The 23,298-nt window shown below is 36.5% G+C and overlaps 5 protein-coding genes across 5 annotated transcripts; all 5 read left to right on the forward strand.

Annotated features, from left to right (window-relative positions):
• The first annotated feature begins 469 nt into the window (after window positions 1-469).
• LOC129968226 (uncharacterized) lies at window positions 470-3,030 on the forward strand. Its single transcript, XM_056082080.1, has 2 exons — window positions 470-559; window positions 1,720-3,030. The coding sequence occupies exons 1-2, from the start codon at window positions 470-472 to the stop codon at window positions 3,028-3,030; spliced, it is 1,401 nt and encodes a 466-aa protein (XP_055938055.1).
• A 7,827-nt stretch (window positions 3,031-10,857) lies between these two features.
• Window positions 10,858-13,914, forward strand: LOC129968227 (uncharacterized). Its single transcript, XM_056082081.1, has one exon. It carries the CDS (start codon window positions 10,858-10,860, stop codon window positions 13,912-13,914), a length of 3,057 nt encoding a protein of 1,018 aa, XP_055938056.1.
• An 8-nt stretch (window positions 13,915-13,922) lies between these two features.
• Window positions 13,923-14,879, forward strand: LOC129968228 (uncharacterized). Its single transcript, XM_056082082.1, has one exon. It carries the CDS (start codon window positions 13,923-13,925, stop codon window positions 14,877-14,879), a length of 957 nt encoding a protein of 318 aa, XP_055938057.1.
• Window positions 14,880-16,400: 1,521 nt separating this feature from the next.
• On the forward strand, window positions 16,401-19,457 carry LOC129968229 (uncharacterized). Its single transcript, XM_056082083.1, has one exon. It carries the CDS (start codon window positions 16,401-16,403, stop codon window positions 19,455-19,457), a length of 3,057 nt encoding a protein of 1,018 aa, XP_055938058.1.
• An 8-nt stretch (window positions 19,458-19,465) lies between these two features.
• Window positions 19,466-21,739, forward strand: LOC129968231 (uncharacterized). Its single transcript, XM_056082084.1, has one exon. It carries the CDS (start codon window positions 19,466-19,468, stop codon window positions 21,737-21,739), a length of 2,274 nt encoding a protein of 757 aa, XP_055938059.1.
• Window positions 21,740-23,298: the final 1,559 nt, after the last annotated feature.

Here is a 23,298-nt window from a genome sequence, read left to right on the forward strand (position 1 = left end):
TTGAAATTTCAGCTTTAATAAATTTAGTAACAGTCATTGAGGAATTATTTAAACATGAAATTGTTACATTTATTTTTTCTTGTTTTAACCCTAATCTGTTTGCACACTCCGAAGTCATAATATCGGACTGACTTCCTACATCCAGCAACCCTCTAACACATTGCAGATTCCCAAATTTATCTCGAATATAAAATTTAGCCGGACTTAAAAATACAGTTCTCATTTGTTTATTTTCAACCGTACTCGTAGCTGAAAATGTCGATTGCACATTTTCATTAGTTGTGTAAGCGTCATACCAGTTGCAACTCAACTCCACTCCAAAATGTAATTAATTCAGATTTCGCTTTTCTCGATGTAAATATGATTTCGAAACTTTGCTATGTAAATAATCGCAAATAAAGTGTTCTCTCATATCACATCCATAGTAATTATTGAAGATATTTTACAAATTGGCGTCCGCGACAGGATTATGGATTATCTAAAACGGGAGAGAACACAACTCAGGCGATTATTTACCAAATCGTTGAAAGAAGTTGAAAATGCTGTGAAAACGGAACCGGTAAGTAAAATTGAATTGATACCGGTATTTAATATTTTAAGTGATAAAGCTGAAAGGTTATTTCTATTAGATGAAAAAATAAGAGTAAAATGGTCCGAAATGGAAAATATTGACGAAGAAGAATTTTCTAATGACCTTGACATAGCGGAAAATTATCGCGATCAGTGGATTGCTTTGAAACGAAAGTCGATTTTGTTTTGGCTACGAAAGAAGAAAATAGTGATACTTCCTGTGTATTAAATGAAACAAAACGAACTTTTCGCCTTCCCAAGTTGGAATTAAAACGTTTTGACGGCGATATAAAGAACTGGCTCGGATTCTGGGGACAATTCAAAAAAATTCACGATGATGATACTATTGATTCGGATGATAAATTTCAATATCTTTTGCAAGCGACGGAAATTGGTTCATCGGCAAGAGATTTAGTAGAAAGTTTTCCGCCGTCGGGCGCGAATTATACTAAAGCTATTGAACAATTGAAATCGCGTTTTGCTAAAGATGAGTTGTTGATCCAAATTTATGTTCGTGAACTTTTGAATCTTGTTTTAACGCAAGTAAAGAATGGAGAAAATTTCACTTTACGTGCTCTTTATGATAAATTAGAAACCCAGTTAAGAGCATTAGAGACATTAGGAGTGACATCTGAAAAGTACGAAGCAATGCTGTATCCATTAGTAGAGTCAGCTCTTCCAGAAGATCTCATAAAAGAATGGGAACGAACACGTAGCAGAGTTGAAAATAAAGTCAAGCCGAATATTTTGGGAAACTTGTTAGAATTTCTTCGATCGGAAGTCGAGAGTGATGAGAGATTACAACTTGCTCGATCCGGTTTTGCGAAGGATCAAGAATTTCAAAGAATTAAACAGAAAGATAAAATTCCTACGGCAGCTTGTATTGTATCTAGTGAAAAGAAAAGAGCAGAAAAAAATGACAAGCAATGCATATTTTGTAATAAGTCATTTCATAATACAACAGAATGCTTTAAAGCTCCTGATATGTCACTGGAAGAGAAAAAAGAAATATTAAAGAAGAAAGGTGCGTGCTTTATTTGTTTGAAACCAGGTCATAATTTGAAGATGTGTAGGGCCTATTTGAAGTGCATTATATGCAAGAAAAAACATCATAGTATTATGTGTCCAAATATAAATCAAACAAAACAGAATCCATCACCTGAATTAGATGCCAAGATTCTCCTGTCACCAAGAAATTCATCTACATTATTGTTAACGGTATTGGTGAAAATCATCAATAAAGACAGATCTTTAATTATCCGAGGATTATTCGATACCGGTGCTCAAAGATCTTTCATAAAAAAGGATATTGTGGATAAACTGGGATTGGAACCAGTAGATCAAGAAATGTTAAGTCATGGACTTTTGGGGGGCAGTGAAACTAAACAAAAGTCCCATAATGTGTATAACATTACATTGCAAAGCTTGTGTTCAAATTTCAGGCACAACATTTCCGTTTTAGATGAAAAGAAAATATGTGGTGCTATTCCTCGTGTAAGTAATCCTGACATTTTTCCCATTTTGAAGAGAAAAAATATAGAATTAAGTGATACAGGGGAAGACACTCCTGAAATAGATTTATTAATAGGAGCAGATTACCTTGGTGTATTGCTGACGGGATCAATTGAACACGTTGATAAAAATTTAGTAGCCATAAAAACAAAACTCAGATGGACACTTCAAGGTAAACAAACGAAACAGTCGAAATCTTTGGAGAATATTATTTATGTTGCCAATTTAGATTTGACGGAATTATGGAGTCTAGATGCCATCGGTATACGAGATCCTGTAGAAATTAAATCAAGGCAGGTAGCCGATGAAGAAGCAGTTGAATTTTTCCGTAAAACTATTAAGAGAAATGAAGACAAGAGATATGAAGTATGTTTGCCATGGAAAAGTGGATATCCAGAGTTAGAAAGCAACAAAGAATTAGCCACTAAGCGTTTGATGTCAACTACAAAAAATCTTATTCGGTCAGGACATTTAAGCGAATATGATGATGTGTTTAATGAATGGATTCGAGAGGGAATTATCGAAATTGTAAATGAAGATAAGAATAAAGGACATTATTTACCTCATCATCCTGTAATAAAGACTGGAGATACAACTACAAAGATTCGCCCTGTTTTCGATGCCTCAGCAAAAGACTCTAAAGGAAATTGCTTGAATAATTGCTTAGAAAAGGGTCCAAATTTATTAGAATTAGTACCAAAATTGATAATACAATTTCGCAAAAATGCTATTGGAATAACATCAGATATTAAAAAGGCCTTCTTACAAATCAGTTTGAACCCAAAGGATAGAGATTATTTTAAGTTTTTATGGTGGAAAGATTTTTCAAGAAGAGAGGAATTGATCACCCTGAGACATTGTCGAGTGGTATTTGGTGCTTCTCCTAGTCCATTTTTACTTGAGGAAGGAAGGAAACAGCTCATCAACTTCAAAAATCCTTTTATGTAGATAACTGCATAACTAGTTTAGAAACTAGAGAAGAGGCAGCCAAATTTATTTCTGAAGCTAAAGAACTAATGTCTGCAGCCAAATTTGATTTACGAGGTTGGGTTACTTCTGAAGAAATTGTAGAAGAAACACAAAAGAGATATATTCCAATACTAGGACTTTCCTGGGATACTGAATATGATGAACTTTCTTGTAACAGTGTTATAAAAATTTCAGAAGAAAATATAACCAAACGAACATTATTATCTATTGCTCAAAGAATTTACGACCCAATAGGATTTACAAGTCCAACTACTCTAATTCCAAAGATCATTCTACAAAAAACATGGAAAAGAAAAATTAATTGGGATGATGTGCTTCCACCAGATATATGTAATGAATTTTTAGCCTGGTACAAACATGTAAATCTGCTAAAAGATTGCAAAATTCCAAGAAGACTACTTTCAAATCCCTTTAAAGATTGTCAGATAAGTCTTCACTGTTTCAGTGACGCCAGTGAAGCCTCTTATGCTGCATGTATTTTTTTACGTGCTGAATATAACGGGAAAGTTTCAGTTCAATTAGTGGCAAGTAAATCAAGAGTGTCACCAACAAAGGAAATTACAATTCCTCGATTAGAACTATTGGGAGCTCTTATATTATCCCGATTATATTGCCAAGTGACAGATGGACTTGAGGTAAATTTTAATGAAGTATACTTTTGGACTGACTCGACTGTTGTCTTAACTTGGATTAAACGGGATAATTCTTGGAATACATTTGTAAGAAATAGGATAACTGAAATAAGAAAATATACCAATTCTGATAACTGGCATTTCGTGCCAGGTCATATGAATCCAGCAGACCTTCCTTCAAGAGGTTGTGATGCAAAGATTTTATTGAAGAGCAAGTGGTGGGAAGGTCCAGAATGGTTATCAAAGTCACAAGAATACTGGCCTTTGAATGAAAAACAAATTATTGATGAAAATTTAGTTGAATCAGAGAAAAGGAAAACAATAGTCAGTAATGTGGAGCATGAATCAGTTAACTTTACTGACAATCTACTTTATTTCTCGAAATATACAAAGATTTTAAGAATGCTGACTTGGATACTACGTTTTATTAAAAACTGTCGTCTTAAAGAAAAATGTAAGGAAACCGAACTAACCTATGAAGAAGTCCAATCAGCTGAAAACTGTTTGCTAAAGCTAATTCAAAAGGAAAGTTTTGCAGGAAGCAAGATGAAAGCATTGAAAAATATGCAAACTTTCAAAGACGATTCCGACATTCTTAAAGTTAGAACTAAGCTCATACTGGGAGATGAAGAAGAGAATTTTAAGTGCCCTATATTGTTGCCAGGTAACCATGAAATAATTCGTCGACTGATACACCAGAAACATTGTGAGTTGCAGCATGCCGGACTTCGAACTCTCATTTCCAATTTGAGGGAAAATTACTGGATTATTTCTATCAATAAAATAGCAAAACAAGTAAGCTCTCATTGTATTACTTGCAAAAGATTTAAAGCCAAACCTACGGAGCCACCTTTAGCACCTCTTCCTAAAAATAGAATAAAAGTTGCTGCAGCATTTGAAGTCACAGGGATTGATTTGGCAGGCCCATTGTTTTTACGTTCTGGAGAAAAGACATGGATTGTCCTTTTTACCTGTGCTATTTATAGGGCTGTTCATCTTGAGCTAGTCAATTCCTTGTCCACGGAAGCCTTTATAATGGCTTTAAGAAGATTTTTTGCTAGGAGAGGTCGAGTTAATATAATCTACACTGATAACGGCACCAACTTCGTTGGTACAAGTAATGCCTTGAAAAATCTAGATTGGGAGAAGATCATGTCGTTTTCCACTATCAAGAAAATTAAATGGAATTTCAACCCTCCAACTGCTGCATGGTGGGGTGGATGGTGGGAGTGGATGATTCGCATGCTAAAAGAAATGCTAAGGAGAATTTTGGGCCGAAAGAGTATTGATTATGAAGAATTGGAAACTCTTATATGTGACTGTGAAGCTACAATAAATTCCAGGCCTCTCACATATATTGAAGATAATTCAGAAGGTCTAAGGCCATTGACACCTGCTTGTTTCTTGCAAAGCATTCCTAGTAGTGATACAACTGATTTAGACGAAATCGACAGTAAAAGCCTAAATAGAAGATTACGTTTTATTCAAAAACTACGGCATAATTTAAGAACGAGATTTCGCAACGAATACTTAGCAATGTTAGTGCATAAAGGTCGTCACACCCGAGATGAATCTTTGAATGTTGGAGACATAATTCTCCTTGAAACTGATGGAAAACGCCTTCACTGGCCCTTAGGAATTGTAACTGAAGTCCTCCCTGGAGCAGATGGACATTCAAGAGTCGCCAGAGTAAGAACAGCTCAGGGGGAAAAATTAAGACCATTCCAGAGACTTTATTCCTTGGAAATCAGAAGTTCTGAAAAATTACCATTCATTGCTCAGCAAAAGGATAAAGACACAAACAGTCAACTTTCTGCAACTCCAGCTGTTTCAGATCAAGATTCCAGTGAAGATGATGATTATATAACCAAAGTAACTCCTGATGTTGTCACTAAAGCTGGACGGCGTATTAAAATTCCCAATAGACTCGATTTATAACTTTGTTGCAATTTTAGGTACTCCATAAAATTGCAAGGTGGGAGATTATGTAAGCGTCATACCAGTTGCAACTCAACTCCACTCCAAAATGTAATTAATTCAGATTTCGCTTTTCTCGATGTAAATATGATTTCGAAACTTTGCTATGTAAATAATCGCAAATAAAGTGTTCTCTCATATCACATCCATAGTAATTATTGAAGATATTTTACAAGTTGCGCAAGAAGTTGGATAAAAGGAATTAACTTCCGGGTTTAAAATTGATTTTGAACTTTCCCCTTTATTAACTATGGTACTAGTTTCGTTTTTACCACTCCCACTGAAATGATCAAACTCTCTGGGATAATGAAGTAACCTATTATGAGGTTTATTACAAAAGCAATTTCTTGCAGAACACTTTTTCACATTGCATATTGGTGAGAGGCATTTAAAACATAAGTTTTGGGATTTCACAAATGCAACTCTATCACTAACAGAAAGTTTTTGAAATTCCTGACATTTAAAAATTGAGTGGTTGTTCTGGCACATAACGCATTTAGAATTAGTATTCGATAAGAACACTTTAGAAACATTTCTATTACGATTCTCAAAATTTCCTTTACCGAAATTCCTTTGCTCATTTTTATTCGTAACAACTGCGCGGGAAAACGAACTACTTTTGGTTCCGGTTTTAGAAGCCACAAATAAATCACATTCTCTACTTAATTCCTGCACATTAAAAACAGATTCTCCTTGTTTAATACTGATATGACTTTTTAAATCTTGAGGAAGAGTGCTAAAACTCTGATCAGAAACACACAATTTAGAAAAATCATTCACATTACGAAGTTGAATGTAATATTCAAAAACAGGTCTAACTCTTGAAGCAAATTGAGCGTAATTTTCTGTTGGCAATTTTACTGCACTTTTAAATTGTTTTAGACATTCTTGATAAGTTGGTTGAAATTGTTTTAAAACAATAGATTTAATTTTTTCATAGTCACTCAACTCTTCTTCTTTGATATAAACCATTAAATTGCCAATTCTATCCCCTAATAGATTTAATAGAATTTCCGCTTTAAATTTATCACTAACTCCTTTTGTTTTGAAGGCTTTTTCGAGCGAATTGAAAAAGAGATTAAAACATTCAGCATTTTTGGGAACAGGAATCGTCAAAACTTTGATACTCTTAATTAAATTCTCTAAACTAAAACTCTGTTCAGTATTGCTAAGCTCACACGATGAGGATTTGAGCTTTAAAAGCTCTATTTCTTTCTCTACACGCAAAAGCGAAAGCCTTTCAATCTCCAATTTTTGCTCTAATGAACGCCTTTCGTTTTCGGCTTGATCCGAATTTTTACTTCTTTCGTCTGAAATCTCTTTAATTAAATTTTTCACAACCTCAATTCTTTGCTTATAAATGTCACTATTCTCAATTATATCAAATCTACAACTTTAGCGAAAGATGCAAAGTGAATATCTAGTTCTGTACACAAACTCTTTAATTCGTCTTTCTTCAAACTAGACAAAAACATAATGAAAATTTAAGTAATTGAACACTTACCCACAATAATTATCCTTGAGAATTGGGACGAGAGAATACGCGAAAACACAGAGAACAGAAACAGAAAACACCACTCAAGCTACAAATTTTGGCTCGTGTTTTGATTACGCTAATCCACTTCGCATATTTTCACACACACACACACACACACACACACACACACACACAAAAAAAAAAAAAAAACGTAATCCATTGCTGATCGCTATTTCACCTCCTCCGAGACGGACCATATGAACACACACGCACTAAATTTATGTCGATAGCTATCACATTATTAAAAAATCACCACACAAGAATAAATTTGGACTCTTTTTCCTTTTATTCTGGTCATCATTGCTTGGCAGGCGCTGCCTTGCTACCGCACACACTCGCTCACGATACACTGAAGTGTTTTTCCTTTTGCCGCAAGAGGGCAGCACAGTGACAGGTCGGAACACATTTGACACAAAGCAATATTTCTGTAAAATCCCTTTCTCAAAAGTATATTAGCTGTGAATGAGTACCTAATTTTTTTTTAAATCTTTTCTATCACTGTGATGAGCGAGTCTTTCGATTTTCTTACCATGGTTTAAAGGGAAAGCTTTTTAAAACCATTTCAAAGATGAACAATCTGTCTAAAAGTGAAGAAAAATAATACAGCTATGATATAAAGAAAATTATTTTATAATTATTTACCAAGAACATTATATGAGCCGTTTATTTTGAAAGTGGGGCAAGTCAATTTTTGAAAAAAAATGGAGATAATAGTACAGATAAAACTTGTTATGATCTTTTTTATGCGTAAACAATTTAAAGGTGAAAAAAAATCAAAATCTAGTATTTTGGAGATGGCAGTTTTAGCTCTTAAAAGTATTAAAAATTTGTTTATTTTGAAAGTGGTGCATATCCATCTTAGATAGCTGTAATATATTTGACCGAATATATTACAGCAAAATTTAGCTCCGGTTGCTCTATGGTGAAGCAAATGTGGCTGTTTGATATATCATGTCTGAAATCTAGGGTGTTTCTATCTATCTATCTTTGATAAAGAAAATCGGTGATTATACGGTGTTTCATAAATAATAAAAAGTATATCTTAATTTTGTGTTTCGATAATAAGAATATTATTATCGATAATATTATATTCGATAATAATAATATTAATAATAATATTATAACTATATTATAGTTAAACAATTCACGGTTTCTCCATCCGTATTTTTATTTCTTTGTAAAACCGCTTTCTCCAGAGGTTGGGTTGAAAATAAATATCCGCATTTCATTTAATGTATTAAACATTTATTATATTTTCGAATATTTCGTATTACTTTATAGTTAATCAAGGGGAATATACAAGAAACTGGTTTTCCGGATTTCCAGTTCTACCACTCTAAAATCACGATCGCTCGGTAGAAATGAATGTCCTGACAACAAAAATTTATGATCAATGATACTTATTTCATTGTCAATCGGTGTTGGAAATAAACATATTATTATCAAAACACAAAATTATGATATACTTTTTTTTATTTATGAAACACTGTACAATCACCGAATTTCATTATCAAAGATAGAAAGACAAAAACACCCTAGATTTCAGACATGATATCAAACGGCCACATTTGCTTCACCATAGAGCAACCGGAGCTAAATATATTCGGTCAAATATATTACAGCTATCTAAGATAGACTTGCACCACACAAACAGATTTTCAAAACTGTTAAGAGCTAAAACTTCCATCTCCAAAATACTAGAATCTGATTATTTTTTTTTCTTCCACTTTAAATTGCTTACTCATAAAAAGATCATAACAAATTTTACCTACAGTTAACATTATCTAAATTTTTTTTTCAAAAATGGACTTGGCCCACTTTCAAAATAAATGGCTCATATGGATCTAATTCGATGCAGATCTGATGAAGGCCTAATTAGATGCAGATTTGATGCATGCTGGCCTAATTAGATGCAATTCCATTTAGATGCGGGTCTAATTTGATGCAGATCTAATGCGGGCCTTATTAGATGCAGATTTCAATATATCTATTTGTTTACAGCTCTAAATAGATGCAGATGTAATCAGTTGCGGTTCTGATGCGTGCCTTATAAGATACAGTTCTATTTAGATGCGGATCACATGCGCGATTCATTAGATGCAGGACAGATTCAGATCTAATTAGATGCAGGCATGATTCAGATCTAATTAGATGCAAACCTGATGCACATTTATATATGGATCTAATTAGATGTAGATCTAATTGGGGCTTAATTAGATGCAGACTAGATGCAGGAAAAATTAGATGCTGTTCTATTTAGATGCGGATCTAATTAGATGATGGATCTGATGCTGGCTTAATTAGATGCAGATCTAAATAGATCTAGTTACATGCAGTTCTAATTAGATGCAGATCTAATAAGATGCAGGTCTGATTCGGGCCTAATCCGATGCAGACCTGATTCAGATCTAACTAGATGCAGTTCTATTTAGATGCGGATCTAATTAGATCAGAGGTTTCCAAACTATTTTTTCTCGTGGACCACTTTCAAAGTTTTACTATTTTCGGTAGACCCCCTGCTGCTACATTTCTACTGTATTCCCAAAACTCCTAAAAATTATCACCTAAATTGGGGGGGTTAAGAAAAAAAAAAGTAGCACATTTTCTTGTGTCCTATTTATTAAAATAATACTTGTGGTTATACAAAATTATAAATATTTATTATTACAAACAATCAACAATTGACAAAAACATCAACAATGAACTCTGAAATGTAAATCAACATCAAAAAATAGTCATACTTTTAATGAGACGGATGTACTTGATGAATTGACAGCAAATTATCAATATTTGGCTTGAGTTTTGTAAGAAGTAATCTCAAATCTCCCCATTCTGTGATGTTCAATCTGCTCTTTTTTTTGTTAACACTAAACGGCACTAAAACTTCTTTCGACAAGATATGACGAGAGAAACGCTATCAAAAATTTGGTGGTGGTGTACATTTGTACTATTATCTATTGTTCTATTCAATTCTGTGTTTGAACTGAATCTCGAATATGTTTGAGTACCTACCTAGTGAACGATGCTACCTGCCTGCGTTGATAGGTAAATCCAAGCCAAATATTTTGTTCTTTATTATGAAAACCAGAAAATTTTTCGTGGACCCCCACTTACAACTTGTGAACCCCTGTTTTCTTTTCACGTCTACGTGAACCCCCGTGTGGTCTCCTATGGACCCCTGGAGGTCCACCTGGACCACTTTGGGAACCTATGAATTAGATGCTGACTGTAACATGTTGTAAAATATTTCACTCTGTTTATTTTTTTTGTCTTATGTATGTGTTCAATTTAAGATTGTGCAATATTATTTTCAATGTCTGAATACAAACCGTCCACCTATAACCTAAGAATTATTTGTTTTGTTTTGATTTAGCTTGTACCGTATGGCAACATCTTGTAAATAGTGTAGTTTGTTTTGAATGTGTTTGTCCGTTAATAAAGAACTGTGATAGGCAATCAGGTCGTTAATTGCATTTAAGAACACTGATTAATACACTTTTTCGTGAGTATATCACTCATCTGGAGATCTTTTGATCATTTGAGTGAATTGTAATAGAAAAGGCGTCCGCAACGATATTTTTACTGACATTGTTTACATTTCTGGCGTTACGCGACAGGACATTGTTTTTGAATACAAACATGTTTAAAACAGCTAAGGGCTTCTTGAAAGAGGACTTGTTGTTTGTAGCAGAAGAAATTGGAGAGACACTGCCTGATAAGGTAAAAATTTCTGAACTGAAAGATATTATTTTGAATAGCAAAGAGTATTTGGATGATCCAGACTTTGTGACAAATATTTTAGTAACGGCCGTGAGCCAACGAAAACTAAAAGAAGAACAAAAACAAAAGCAAACAGAATTTGAAAAAGCGGAAAGATTAAAACAGCTAGAATACGAAGAAAGTGGAAAAATAAGAGAACACGAACTGGAATTGGCGAGAATCAGAGCAACGTTGCCAATTACAGGTGAGTCTCAAAATACTGTTATATCTGGTGCTAAAAAGAAATTTAATCTGCCAAAATTAGAATTTAGACAGTTTAATGGCGATATTAAAGATTGGCTACAATTCTGGAGCCAGTTTCAACACATTCATAACGATGATGAAATCGCGCCTGAGAACAAATTTCAATATCTTGTGCAAGCTACTGTAAATGGATCACGAGCCCGAGAAGTAGTAGAAAGCTTCCCGGCAACAGCAGCCAATTATGCCAAAGCAGTTGAAAGTTTAAAAGCACGATTTGGGAGAGATGAACTATTAGTAGAAGTTTATGTTCGGGAATTATTAAAGCTGATAATCTCAGTTCAGAAACATGAGAAAATATCGATGACATCTCTCTATGATAAACTCGAATCTTATTTGAGAGCCTTAGAGACTTTAGGAGTGACTACTGATAAATGTGCTTCAATTCTTTATCCCATGGTGGAGTCTTGTTTTCAAGAGGACTTTTTGAAAGCATGGAATAGAAGTGCTTCTTCAGCAGTCTCAACTGATGCTAAAGACCGTTTAACCAACTTGATGACTTTTCTTAAAGCAGAAACGGAGGGCGAAGAAAGAATTAATTTGGCTATGGCTGGTTTTGGCTTGGGTGCAGATGAAAATCGCCAATCATTTAAGAAAAAAGTAAGAGATTTTCCAATGAAAAAAGTACCTACAGCTGCCAATTTATTTACTACAGCTTCAAAAGAAGTGAAGAAAGAATGTGTTTTCTGTACTGGGAAACACTCGAGCCCAGACTGTTTTCAAGCTCAGAAGATGAGTTTGGCTGAAAGGTATAATATTTTAAGAGAGAAGCAATGTTGTTTTGCTTGCTTAACACCAAAGCATACATCTCGTTCCTGTAAGGCATTTTTAAGATGTGTAATATGTGGGAAAAAGCATGTCCCACTTATGTGTGAGTCTCTAGAGGCTAAGAATCAAGATTCATTCAAGAGTGAGAATAAGAGTCCAAATGTTGAAGTTAATATGGCCAACAACACTTCTAGTCCCAGGGTGTTCCTCCAAACGTTGAAATTAAAAATGGTGTGTGGTAACAAAGAAATCCCAGTTAGGGCAATTCTAGATTCTGGGTCACAAAAGACTTATGTATTAAAGAATGTTGTTGAGAAAATGGGATATATCCCACTCAGAAAGGAAATTCTGATGCACTCATTGTTTGGGGGCATTAAATCTGACAAGTGCGAACATAATTGCTATAGGATAAAACTGAGAAATCAAGACAACAGTGTTACATGCAACCTGGAAGCATTAGACCAGCCATCTATATGTGACAAAATTTCATCAGTCATTCCAGGTTCATGGATTACAGAGCTCCGTGAGATGAAGATCAGGCTATCAGATGTAGGGGAGGAGCCACAATCTGTTCAAGTGCTTCTTGGTTCAGATGTGATAGGGAAGCTCATGACTGGCCAGCGTAGAGTTCTATCCTGTGGGCTTGTTGCCATGGAGACACTACTTGGCTGGACTCTGTCAGGTAAAGTTCCTGAGAATGAGATGTCATCATGCAATGCTATGCTGGTGGCCTCCCTATTTGTGAAAGAGATGGATATCTCCCAATTATGGAGATTAGATTCCTTGGGGATCCAAGATCCTTCAGAACAAAAAACCAAAGAGGAGCTTCATAAAGCGTCGATGGAGCACTTCTTAAGAACTGTCAAGGTCGATGAAGAAGAGCGATTCCTTGTCTCCCTACCTTGGCTTGACGGTCATTTGCCTCTTCCAGACAACTTCAATTTGGCACTCAAAGGGTTGCAAGTGACAACCCATAAGCTGAAGAAGGAAAACTTATTTCAAGAATACGGTGATGTCTTTAAAGAATGGGAACGAGAAGGCATAATTGAAGAAGTTCCCCAAGAGGAAATAAAGTCTGCTTGTCACTATCTGCCCCATCGACATGTGGTGAAGCCGAACAGCACTACGAAAATTAGGCCCGTCTTTAACGCTTCATCAAAACAAAAGGGAGCGGTCAGCCTCAATGACTGTTTGGAAAAGGGATTAAACTTGATTGAATTGATCCCTTCCATGTTAACAAGGTTTCGACTGTATAGGTTTGGCATTTCGGCTGATATACGGAAGGCCTTCTTACAAATAAGTCTATATAAGGAGGATCGAAATTTCCTGCGATTTTTGTGGCACAGTGAAGAAGGAGAACTCATACATTACCGACATTGCCGAGTGGTGTTTGGTGTTTCCAGCAGCCCTTTCTTGCTTGGGTCAACAATCCAATACCACTTGGAGAGAAAGTTGGAAGAAGCGCAGCAAGGCCGTGGAAGATACCCTGAGTGCATTATTCAAAAGTTGATGAACAGCTTTTACGTGGACAATTGTTTAGCAAGCGTCAAAACCCACTCGGAGCTAGAACGATTTATTGATGTAGCCACGGAGATCATGGCTGAAAGAAAATTCGACTTACGAGGGTGGGAGCACTCTAGCCCATCTGATCCAATAACAAGTCCTACAATCATCCTGGGAACGATTTGGGACAGACATTGTGATACTCTTTCAATAAATATTCCGGATTTGAGAGAACTAATGGAAGAGGTTATCACGAAAAGAAATATTCTTGCTGCTTCCCACAAAGTGTTTGATCCCTTGGGGATTACTAGTCCAGTGTTGCTACTACCAAAACTCTGGCTACAAAATTTGTGGAAATCTAAAATCGGTTGGGATGAAGAAGTAGAACACGTCAAGATTTTCTGAAGTGGCTAATGGAGCTGGAATATTTGAAGCATGTTAGAGTACCAAGATGGTTACACTGTGATAGCGGATTTGAGAATATTTCATTGCATTTTTTTTGCGACGCGAGCAAACTAGCCTATTCTGCGGTTGTTTTCCTACGAGTTGATAGTGGAAACTCTGTACACATACAACTGGTGCAGAGTAAAACTAGAATTGCACCTTGTGGAAAAAAGGAAACAACTATTGCAAGGCTGGAACTTCTTGGTGCTGCTATATCTGCTCGTCTTTCTTCCACTGTCTTGAAAGAGTTTCCAACAGACAATGTTTATTTCTGGACAGACTCTACTACTGTGCTGGCTTGGTTGAAGAGAGAAGAACCGTGGGGTGTATTTGTTTACAACCGTGTTCAAGAAATTCGAAAGCTGACACCAGTCAAAGCCTGGAGACACGTTCCTGGATCACTGAATCCAGCGGACTGTCCGAGTAGAGGGTGTTCAGCGAAGCAGCTTTGCAGTTCGAAATGGTGGGAAGGTCCCAGTTGGTTGTACCTTTCGTCTCATGAATGGCCTGTCAGTGATGTGGTAGTAGATGTCAATGAGGAAGAAGTCAATAAAGAGAGAAGAGCTATCGTGACCTCTCTGGTGAATATTCAAACAACCGATATAAAGAGTGAATATTTTTCCACCTATAGTAGAAACATCAGAGTAGTGGCATGGATTCTACGTTTTATTCATAACGTTTCAAATGCAACCAAGCTAAAAGGAAACTTAGTCTATGAAGAATTCAGACAAGCAGAGATTTTGTGTTTCAAGTCCATGCAGTCAAATGCCTTTCAAGATGAGAAACTTCTTGCTAAAATGCAAGCATTTAAAGATGAAGATGGGCTTCTGAGAATAAGAACCAAACTAGCAGACAGTTGTGAGAAGGAAGATTTCGGTGCGGATCACATGCGCGATTCATTAGATGCAGGACAGATTCAGATCTAATTAGATGCAGGCATGATTCAGATCTAATTAGATGCAAGCCTGATGCACATTTATATATGGATCTAATTAGATGTAGATCTAATTGGGGCTTAATTAGATGCAGACTAGATGCAGGAAAAATTAGATGCTGTTCTATTTAGATGCGGATCTAATTAGATGATGGATCTGATGCTGGCTTAATTAGATGCAGATCTAAATAGATCTAGTTACATGTAGTTCTAATTAGATGCAGATCTAATAAGATGCAGGTCTGATTCGGGCCTAATCCGATGCAGACCTGATTCAGATCTAACTAGATGCAGTTCTATTTAGATGCGGATCTAATTAGATCAGAGGTTTCCAAACTATTTTTTCTCGTGGACCACTTTCAAAGTTTTACTATTTTCGGTAGACCCCCTGCTGCTACATTTCTACTGTATTCCCAAAACTCCTAAAAATTATCACCTAAATTGGGGGGGTTAAGAAAAAAAAAAAAGTAGCACATTTTCTTGTGTCCTATTTATTAAAATAATACTTGTGGTTATACAAAATTATAAATATTTATTATTACAAACAATCAACAATTGACAAAAACATCAACAATGAACTCTGAAATGTAAATCAACATCAAAAAATAGTCATACTTTTAATGAGACGGATGTACTTGATGAATTGACAGCAAATTATCAATATTTGGCTTGAGTTTTGTAAGAAGTAATCTCAAATCTCCCCATTCTGTGATGTTCAATCTGCTCTTTTTTTTGTTAACACTAAACGGCACTAAAACTTCTTTCGACAAGATATGACGAGAGAAACGCTATCAAAAATTTGGTGGTGGTGTACATTTGTACTATTATCTATTGTTCTATTCAATTCTGTGTTTGAACTGAATCTCGAATATGTTTGAGTACCTACCTAGTGAATGATGCTACCTGCCTGCGTTGATAGGTAAATCCAAGCCAAATATTTTGTTCTTTATTATGAAAACCAGAAAATTTTTCGTGGACCCCCACTTACAACTTGCGAACCCCTGTTTTCTTTTCACGTCTACGTGAACCCCCGTGTGGTCTCCTATGGACCCCTGGAGGTCCACCTGGACCACTTTGGGAACCTATGAATTAGATGCTGACTGTAACATGTTGTAAAATATTTCACTCTGTTTATTTTTTTTGTCTTATGTATGTGTTCAATTTAAGATTGTGCAATATTATTTTCAATGTCTGAATACAAACCGTCCACCTATAACCTAAGAATTATTTGTTTTGTTTTGATTTAGCTTGTACCGTATGGCAACATCTTGTAAATAGTGTAGTTTGTTTTGAATGTGTTTGTCCGTTAATAAAGAACTGTGATAGGCAATCAGGTCGTTAATTGCATTTAAGAACACTGATTAATACACTTTTTCGTGAGTATATCACTCATCTGGAGATCTTTTGATCATTTGAGTGAATTGTAATAGAAAAGGCGTCCGCAACGATATTTTTACTGACATTGTTTACATTTCTGGCGTTACGCGACAGGACATTGTTTTTGAATACAAACATGTTTAAAACAGCTAAGGGCTTCTTGAAAGAGGACTTGTTGTTTGTAGCAGAAGAAATTGGAGAGACACTGCCTGATAAGGTAAAAATTTCTGAACTGAAAGATATTATTTTGAATAGCAAAGAGTATTTGGATGATCCAGACTTTGTGACAAATATTTTAGTAACGGCCGTGAGCCAACGAAAACTAAAAGAAGAACAAAAACAAAAGCAAACAGAATTTGAAAAAGCGGAAAGATTAAAACAGCTAGAATACGAAGAAAGTGGAAAAATAAGAGAACACGAACTGGAATTGGCGAGAATCAGAGCAACGTTGCCAATTACAGGTGAGTCTCAAAATACTGTTATATCTGGTGCTAAAAAGAAATTTAATCTGCCAAAATTAGAATTTAGACAGTTTAATGGCGATATTAAAGATTGGCTACAATTCTGGAGCCAGTTTCAACACATTCATAACGATGATGAAATCGCGCCTGAGAACAAATTTCAATATCTTGTGCAAGCTACTGTAAATGGATCACGAGCCCGAGAAGTAGTAGAAAGCTTCCCGGCAACAGCAGCCAATTATGTCAAAGCAGTTGAAAGTTTAAAAGCACGATTTGGGAGAGATGAACTATTAGTAGAAGTTTATGTTCGGGAATTATTAAAGCTGATAATCTCAGTTCAGAAACATGAGAAAATATCGATGACATCTCTCTATGATAAACTCGAATCTTATTTGAGAGCCTTAGAGACTTTAGGAGTGACTACTGATAAATGTGCTTCAATTCTTTATCCCATGGTGGAGTCTTGTTTTCAAGAGGACTTTTTGAAAGCATGGAATAGAAGTGCTTCTTCAGCAGTCTCAACTGATGCTAAAGACCGTTTAACCAACTTGATGACTTTTCTTAAAGCAGAAACGGAGGACGAAGAAAGAATTAATTTGGCTATGGCTGGTTTTGGCTTGGGTGCAGATGAAAATCGCCAATCATTTAAGAAAAAAGTAAGAGATTTTCCAATGAAAAAAGTACCTACAGCTGCCAATTTATTTACTACAGCTTCAAAAGAAGTGAAGAAAGAATGTGTTTTCTGTACTGGGAAACACTCGAGCCCAGACTGTTTTCAAGCTCAGAAGATGAGTTTGGCTGAAAGGTATAATATTTTAAGAGAGAAGCAATGTTGTTTTGCTTGCTTAACACCAAAGCATACATCTCGTTCCTGTAAGGCATTTTTAAGATGTGTAATATGTGGGAAAAAGCATGTCCCACTTATGTGTGAGTCTCTAGAGGCTAAGAATCAAGATTCATTCAAGAGTGAGAATAAGAGTCCAAATGTTGAAGTTAATATGGCCAACAACACTTCTAGTCCCAGGGTGTTCCTCCAAACGTTGAAATTAAAAATGGTGTGTGGTAACAAAGAAATCCCAGTTAGGGCAATTCTAGATTCTGGGTCACAAAAGACTTATGTATTAAAGAATGTTGTTGAGAAAATGGGATATATCCCACTCAGAAAGGAAATTCTGATGCACTCATTGTTTGGGGGCATTAAATCTGACAAGTGCGAACATAATTGCTATAGGATAAAACTGAGAAATCAAGACAACAGTGTTACATGCAACCTGGAAGCATTAGACCAGCCATCTATATGTGACAAAATTTCATCAGTCATTCCAGGTTCATGGATTACAGAGCTCCGTGAGATGAAGATCAGGCTATCAGATGTAGGGGAGGAGCCACAATCTGTTCAAGTGCTTCTTGGTTCAGATGTGATAGGGAAGCTCATGACTGGCCAGCGTAGAGTTCTATCCTGTGGGCTTGTTGCCATGGAGACACTACTTGGCTGGACTCTGTCAGGTAAAGTTCCTGAGAATGAGATGTCATCATGCAATGCTATGCTGGTGGCCTCCCTATTTGTGAAAGAGATGGATATCTCCCAATTATGGAGATTAGATTCCTTGGGGATCCAAGATCCTTCAGAACAAAAAACCAAAGAGGAGCTTCATAAAGCGTCGATGGAGCACTTCTTAAGAACTGTCAAGGTCGATGAAGAAGAGCGATTCCTTGTCTCCCTACCTTGGCTTGACGGTCATTTGCCTCTTCCAGACAACTTCAATTTGGCACTCAAAGGGTTGCAAGTGACAACCCATAAGCTGAAGAAGGAAAACTTATTTCAAGAATACGGTGATGTCTTTAAAGAATGGGAACGAGAAGGCATAATTGAAGAAGTTCCCCAAGAGGAAATAAAGTCTGCTTGTCACTATCTGCCCCATCGACATGTGGTGAAGCCGAACAGCACTACGAAAATTAGGCCCGTCTTTAACGCTTCATCAAAACAAAAGGGAGCGGTCAGCCTCAATGACTGTTTGGAAAAGGGATTAAACTTGATTGAATTGATCCCTTCCATGTTAACAAGGTTTCGACTGTATAGGTTTGGCATTTCGGCTGATATACGGAAGGCCTTCTTACAAATAAGTCTATATAAGGAGGATCGAAATTTCCTGCGATTTTTGTGGCACAGTGAAGAAGGAGAACTCATACATTACCGACATTGCCGAGTGGTGTTTGGTGTTTCCAGCAGCCCTTTCTTGCTTGGGTCAACAATCCAATACCACTTGGAGAGAAAGTTGGAAGAAGCGCAGCAAGGCCGTGGAAGATACCCTGAGTGCATTATTCAAAAGTTGATGAACAGCTTTTACGTGGACAATTGTTTAGCAAGCGTCAAAACCCACTCGGAGCTAGAACGATTTATTGATGTAGCCACGGAGATCATGGCTGAAAGAAAATTCGACTTACGAGGGTGGGAGCACTCTAGCCCATCTGATCCAATAACAAGTCCTACAATCATCCTGGGAACGATTTGGGACAGACATTGTGATACTCTTTCAATAAATATTCCGGATTTGAGAGAACTAATGGAAGAGGTTATCACGAAAAGAAATATTCTTGCTGCTTCCCACAAAGTGTTTGATCCCTTGGGGATTACTAGTCCAGTGTTGCTACTACCAAAACTCTGGCTACAAAATTTGTGGAAATCTAAAATCGGTTGGGATGAAGAAGTAGAACACGTCAAGATTTTCTGAAGTGGCTAATGGAGCTGGAATATTTGAAGCATGTTAGAGTACCAAGATGGTTACACTGTGATAGCGGATTTGAGAATATTTCATTGCATTTTTTTTGCGACGCGAGCAAACTAGCCTATTCTGCGGTTGTTTTCCTACGAGTTGATAGTGGAAACTCTGTACACATACAACTGGTGCAGAGTAAAACTAGAATTGCACCTTGTGGAAAAAAGGAAACAACTATTGCAAGGCTGGAACTTCTTGGTGCTGCTATATCTGCTCGTCTTTCTTCCACTGTCTTGAAAGAGTTTCCAACAGACAATGTTTATTTCTGGACAGACTCTACTACTGTGCTGGCTTGGTTGAAGAGAGAAGAACCGTGGGGTGTATTTGTTTACAACCGTGTTCAAGAAATTCGAAAGCTGACACCAGTCAAAGCCTGGAGACACGTTCCTGGATCACTGAATCCAGCGGACTGTCCGAGTAGAGGGTGTTCAGCGAAGCAGCTTTGCAGTTCGAAATGGTGGGAAGGTCCCAGTTGGTTGTACCTTTCGTCTCATGAATGGCCTGTCAGTGATGTGGTAGTAGATGTCAATGAGGAAGAAGTCAATAAAGAGAGAAGAGCTATCGTGACCTCTCTGGTGAATATTCAAACAACCGATATAAAGAGTGAATATTTTTCCACCTATAGTAGAAACATCAGAGTAGTGGCATGGATTCTACGTTTTATTCATAACGTTTCAAATGCAACCAAGCTAAAAGGAAACTTAGTCTATGAAGAATTCAGACAAGCAGAGATTTTGTGTTTCAAGTCCATGCAGTCAAATGCCTTTCAAGATGAGAAACTTCTTGCTAAAATGCAAGCATTTAAAGATGAAGATGGGCTTCTGAGAATAAGAACCAAACTAGCAGACAGTTGTGAGAAGGAAGATTTCAAGTTTCCAATTCTCTTACCTGCCAATGATGTTGTAATAAAATTAATTCGAGAGGAGCATATAAAAGCTATGCATGCAGGCTCTTCAATATTACTCGCCCGGCTTAGAGAGAAATTTTGGATAATTAGAGCCAAAAGATTAGTTAAGCAGGTTCTTTCTGAGTGTGTGATTTGCAAGCGTTATAAAGCTAAACATCTTGAAGTGCCCTTCGCTCCACTGCCTAAAGATAGAGTTACTCAGACAAAGGTATTTGAAGTAACAGGTGTAGACTATGCAGGTCCTCTTTATCTTAAGTCGAAAGGAAAGGCCTGGATTGTTTTATTTACTTGTGCTGTCTACAGAGCAGTGCATTTTGAATTAGTCCGATCAGTCACTACTGATACTTTTATTCAAGCCTTAAGACGGTTCATTGCAAGAAGAGGCAGGATTTCAGTACTTTACAGTGACAACGGTACTAATTTCGTAGGGACAAATAATGCGTTGCGAGCATTAGATTGGGATAAAATTTCTGTGTACTCAACTGCTCAGAAAATCACTTGGAAATTTATCCCACCCACAGCAGCCTGGTGGGGTGGATGGTGGGAGCGTATTGTGAGAATGCTCAAAGAGCTTTTACGTCGAGTGTTAGGAAAATCTATTATAAATTATGAAGAACTCCTAACCATCTTATGTGACTGTGAGTCCATAATCAATGCTAGACCGTTGACATACATACAAGATGATCCAAATGAATTGCTACCTTTGACCCCATCAATGTTTATTCACGGAAACAGCAACTATGAAACGCCAGATTTAGATAAAGTAGATCGTTCTTCGTTGGTAAAGCGCACCAAATATTTGCAGAAGTTGCGTGAAGATCTTAGACAAAGATTTAGAAATGAATATCTTGCTCTTCTGGTCCACAGAGGGACAAGGAAAAGTGATGTTTTAGAAGCGGGCGATGTTGTACTGATTGGTCATGACAATATTCGACGCATTGACTGGCCTCTTGGTGTTATCTTGGAGGTTTATCCTGGCAAAGATGGTGTCCCTAGAGTAGCGAGAATTAGAACCTCCCATGGTGAGAGGATCCGTCCCTTCCAAAGGCTTTATCCATTGGAAGTGTCAGCAAAAACTGAAATTGATGTTTTGAAGGCCTCAGGAAAAAGTGGCTTATCTGTTGAGAAAACTCCTGATTTACCTACTGACCATGTTCCTGATTCACCTACTGATCATGTTCCTGATTCACTTGCTGATCATGTTCCTGATTTACCTGCTGACCAGGTTCCCAATTCTCCTGTTGAAAGGACTGATATTTCTGAGGAGGTACACCATACCAAAACCAGATTAGGAAGGACCATAAAGGTTCCTCGTAAATTGGACTTGTGAACTCCTTTCAATTTTACAGATTTCACGAGGAATTAAGTGTTATAAATTTCAGTTTGTTTTATATTGCAAAGTTCAGTTTGTAACCCTTCACTTTGCAAGGTGGGAGTATGTAACATGTTGTAAAATATTTCACTCTGTTTATTTTTTTTGTATTATGTATGTGTTCAATTTAAGATTGTGCAATATTATTTTCAATGTCTGAATACAAACCGTCCACCTATAACCTAAGAATTATTTGTTTTGTTTTGATTTAGCTTGTACCGTATGGCAACATCTTGTAAATAGTGTAGTTTGTTTTGAATGTGTTTGTCCGTTAATAAAGAACTGTGATAGGCAATCAGGTCGTTAATTGCATTTAAGAACACTGATTAATACACTTTTTCGTGAGTATATCACTCATCTGGAGATCTTTTGATCATTTGAGTGAATTGTAATAGAAAAGGCGTCCGCAACGATATTTTTACTGACATTGTTTACACTGACCTGATTCAGATCTGATTAGGCGCGGGCCTAATTAGATGCACACATGATGCAGATCTATTTAGATATGGATCGTATAAGATGGAGACCTCATACAGGCCTGATAAGACGCAGAATTGCTGCAGGCCTAATTAGTTGCAGTTCTGTTTTGATGCGGAGCTAATAAGATGCAGGCTTGCGGCAGAACTATATAGATATGGATCTCATTTGATGCAGATCTGTTGAATATCTATTTAGATATGTATGTAATTAGATGTAGACTTGATGCAGGTCTAATTAGATGCAGGCCTAATTAGAAGCGTGTCTAATTTGATGCAGATATGAAGAGAGCCTAATTAGTTGCAGATCTAATTTGATCTATTTACATGCAGGCCTAATTAGATGCAGTTCTATTTAGAAGCGTGTAATTTGATACAGATATGAAGAGAGCCTAATTAGTTGCAGATCTAATTTGATCTATTTACATGCAGGCCTAATTAGATGCAGTTCTATTTAGAAGCGTGTCTAATTTGATGCAGATATGAAGAGAGCCTAATTAGTTGCAGATCTAATTTGATCTATTTACATGCAGGCCTAATTAGATGCAGTTCTATTTAGAAGCGTGTCTAATTTGATGCAGATATGAAGAGAGCCTAATTAGTTGCAGATTTAATTTCATCTGTTTACATGCAGTTCTTTTCAGATCCAGGTTTGATGCGGCACTAATTAGATACAGACCTGATTCATATCTAATTAGATGCAGGTCTATTTAGATGCAGATTTGATGCGGGCCTCATTAGATGCAGGTCTGATCAGAGATGCACACAAGATACTGTATTATTATCGAAACACAAAATTAAGATATACTTTTTATCATTTATGAAACACAGTACAACCACCGATTTTCATTATTAAAGATAGATAGATAGAAACACCCTAGATTTCAGACATGATGTCAAACGGTCACATTTCCTTCACCATAGAGCAACCGGAGCTAAATTTTGCAGTAATATTCGGTCAAAAATAATTTAAATCTAAGATGGACTTACACCACTTTCAAAATAAACAGATTTTCAATACTTTCACGATCTAAAACTGCC

This window comes from Argiope bruennichi, chromosome 5 (assembly GCF_947563725.1).
Source record: "Argiope bruennichi chromosome 5, qqArgBrue1.1, whole genome shotgun sequence".
NCBI classification, from domain to species: domain Eukaryota; kingdom Metazoa; phylum Arthropoda; class Arachnida; order Araneae; family Araneidae; genus Argiope; species Argiope bruennichi.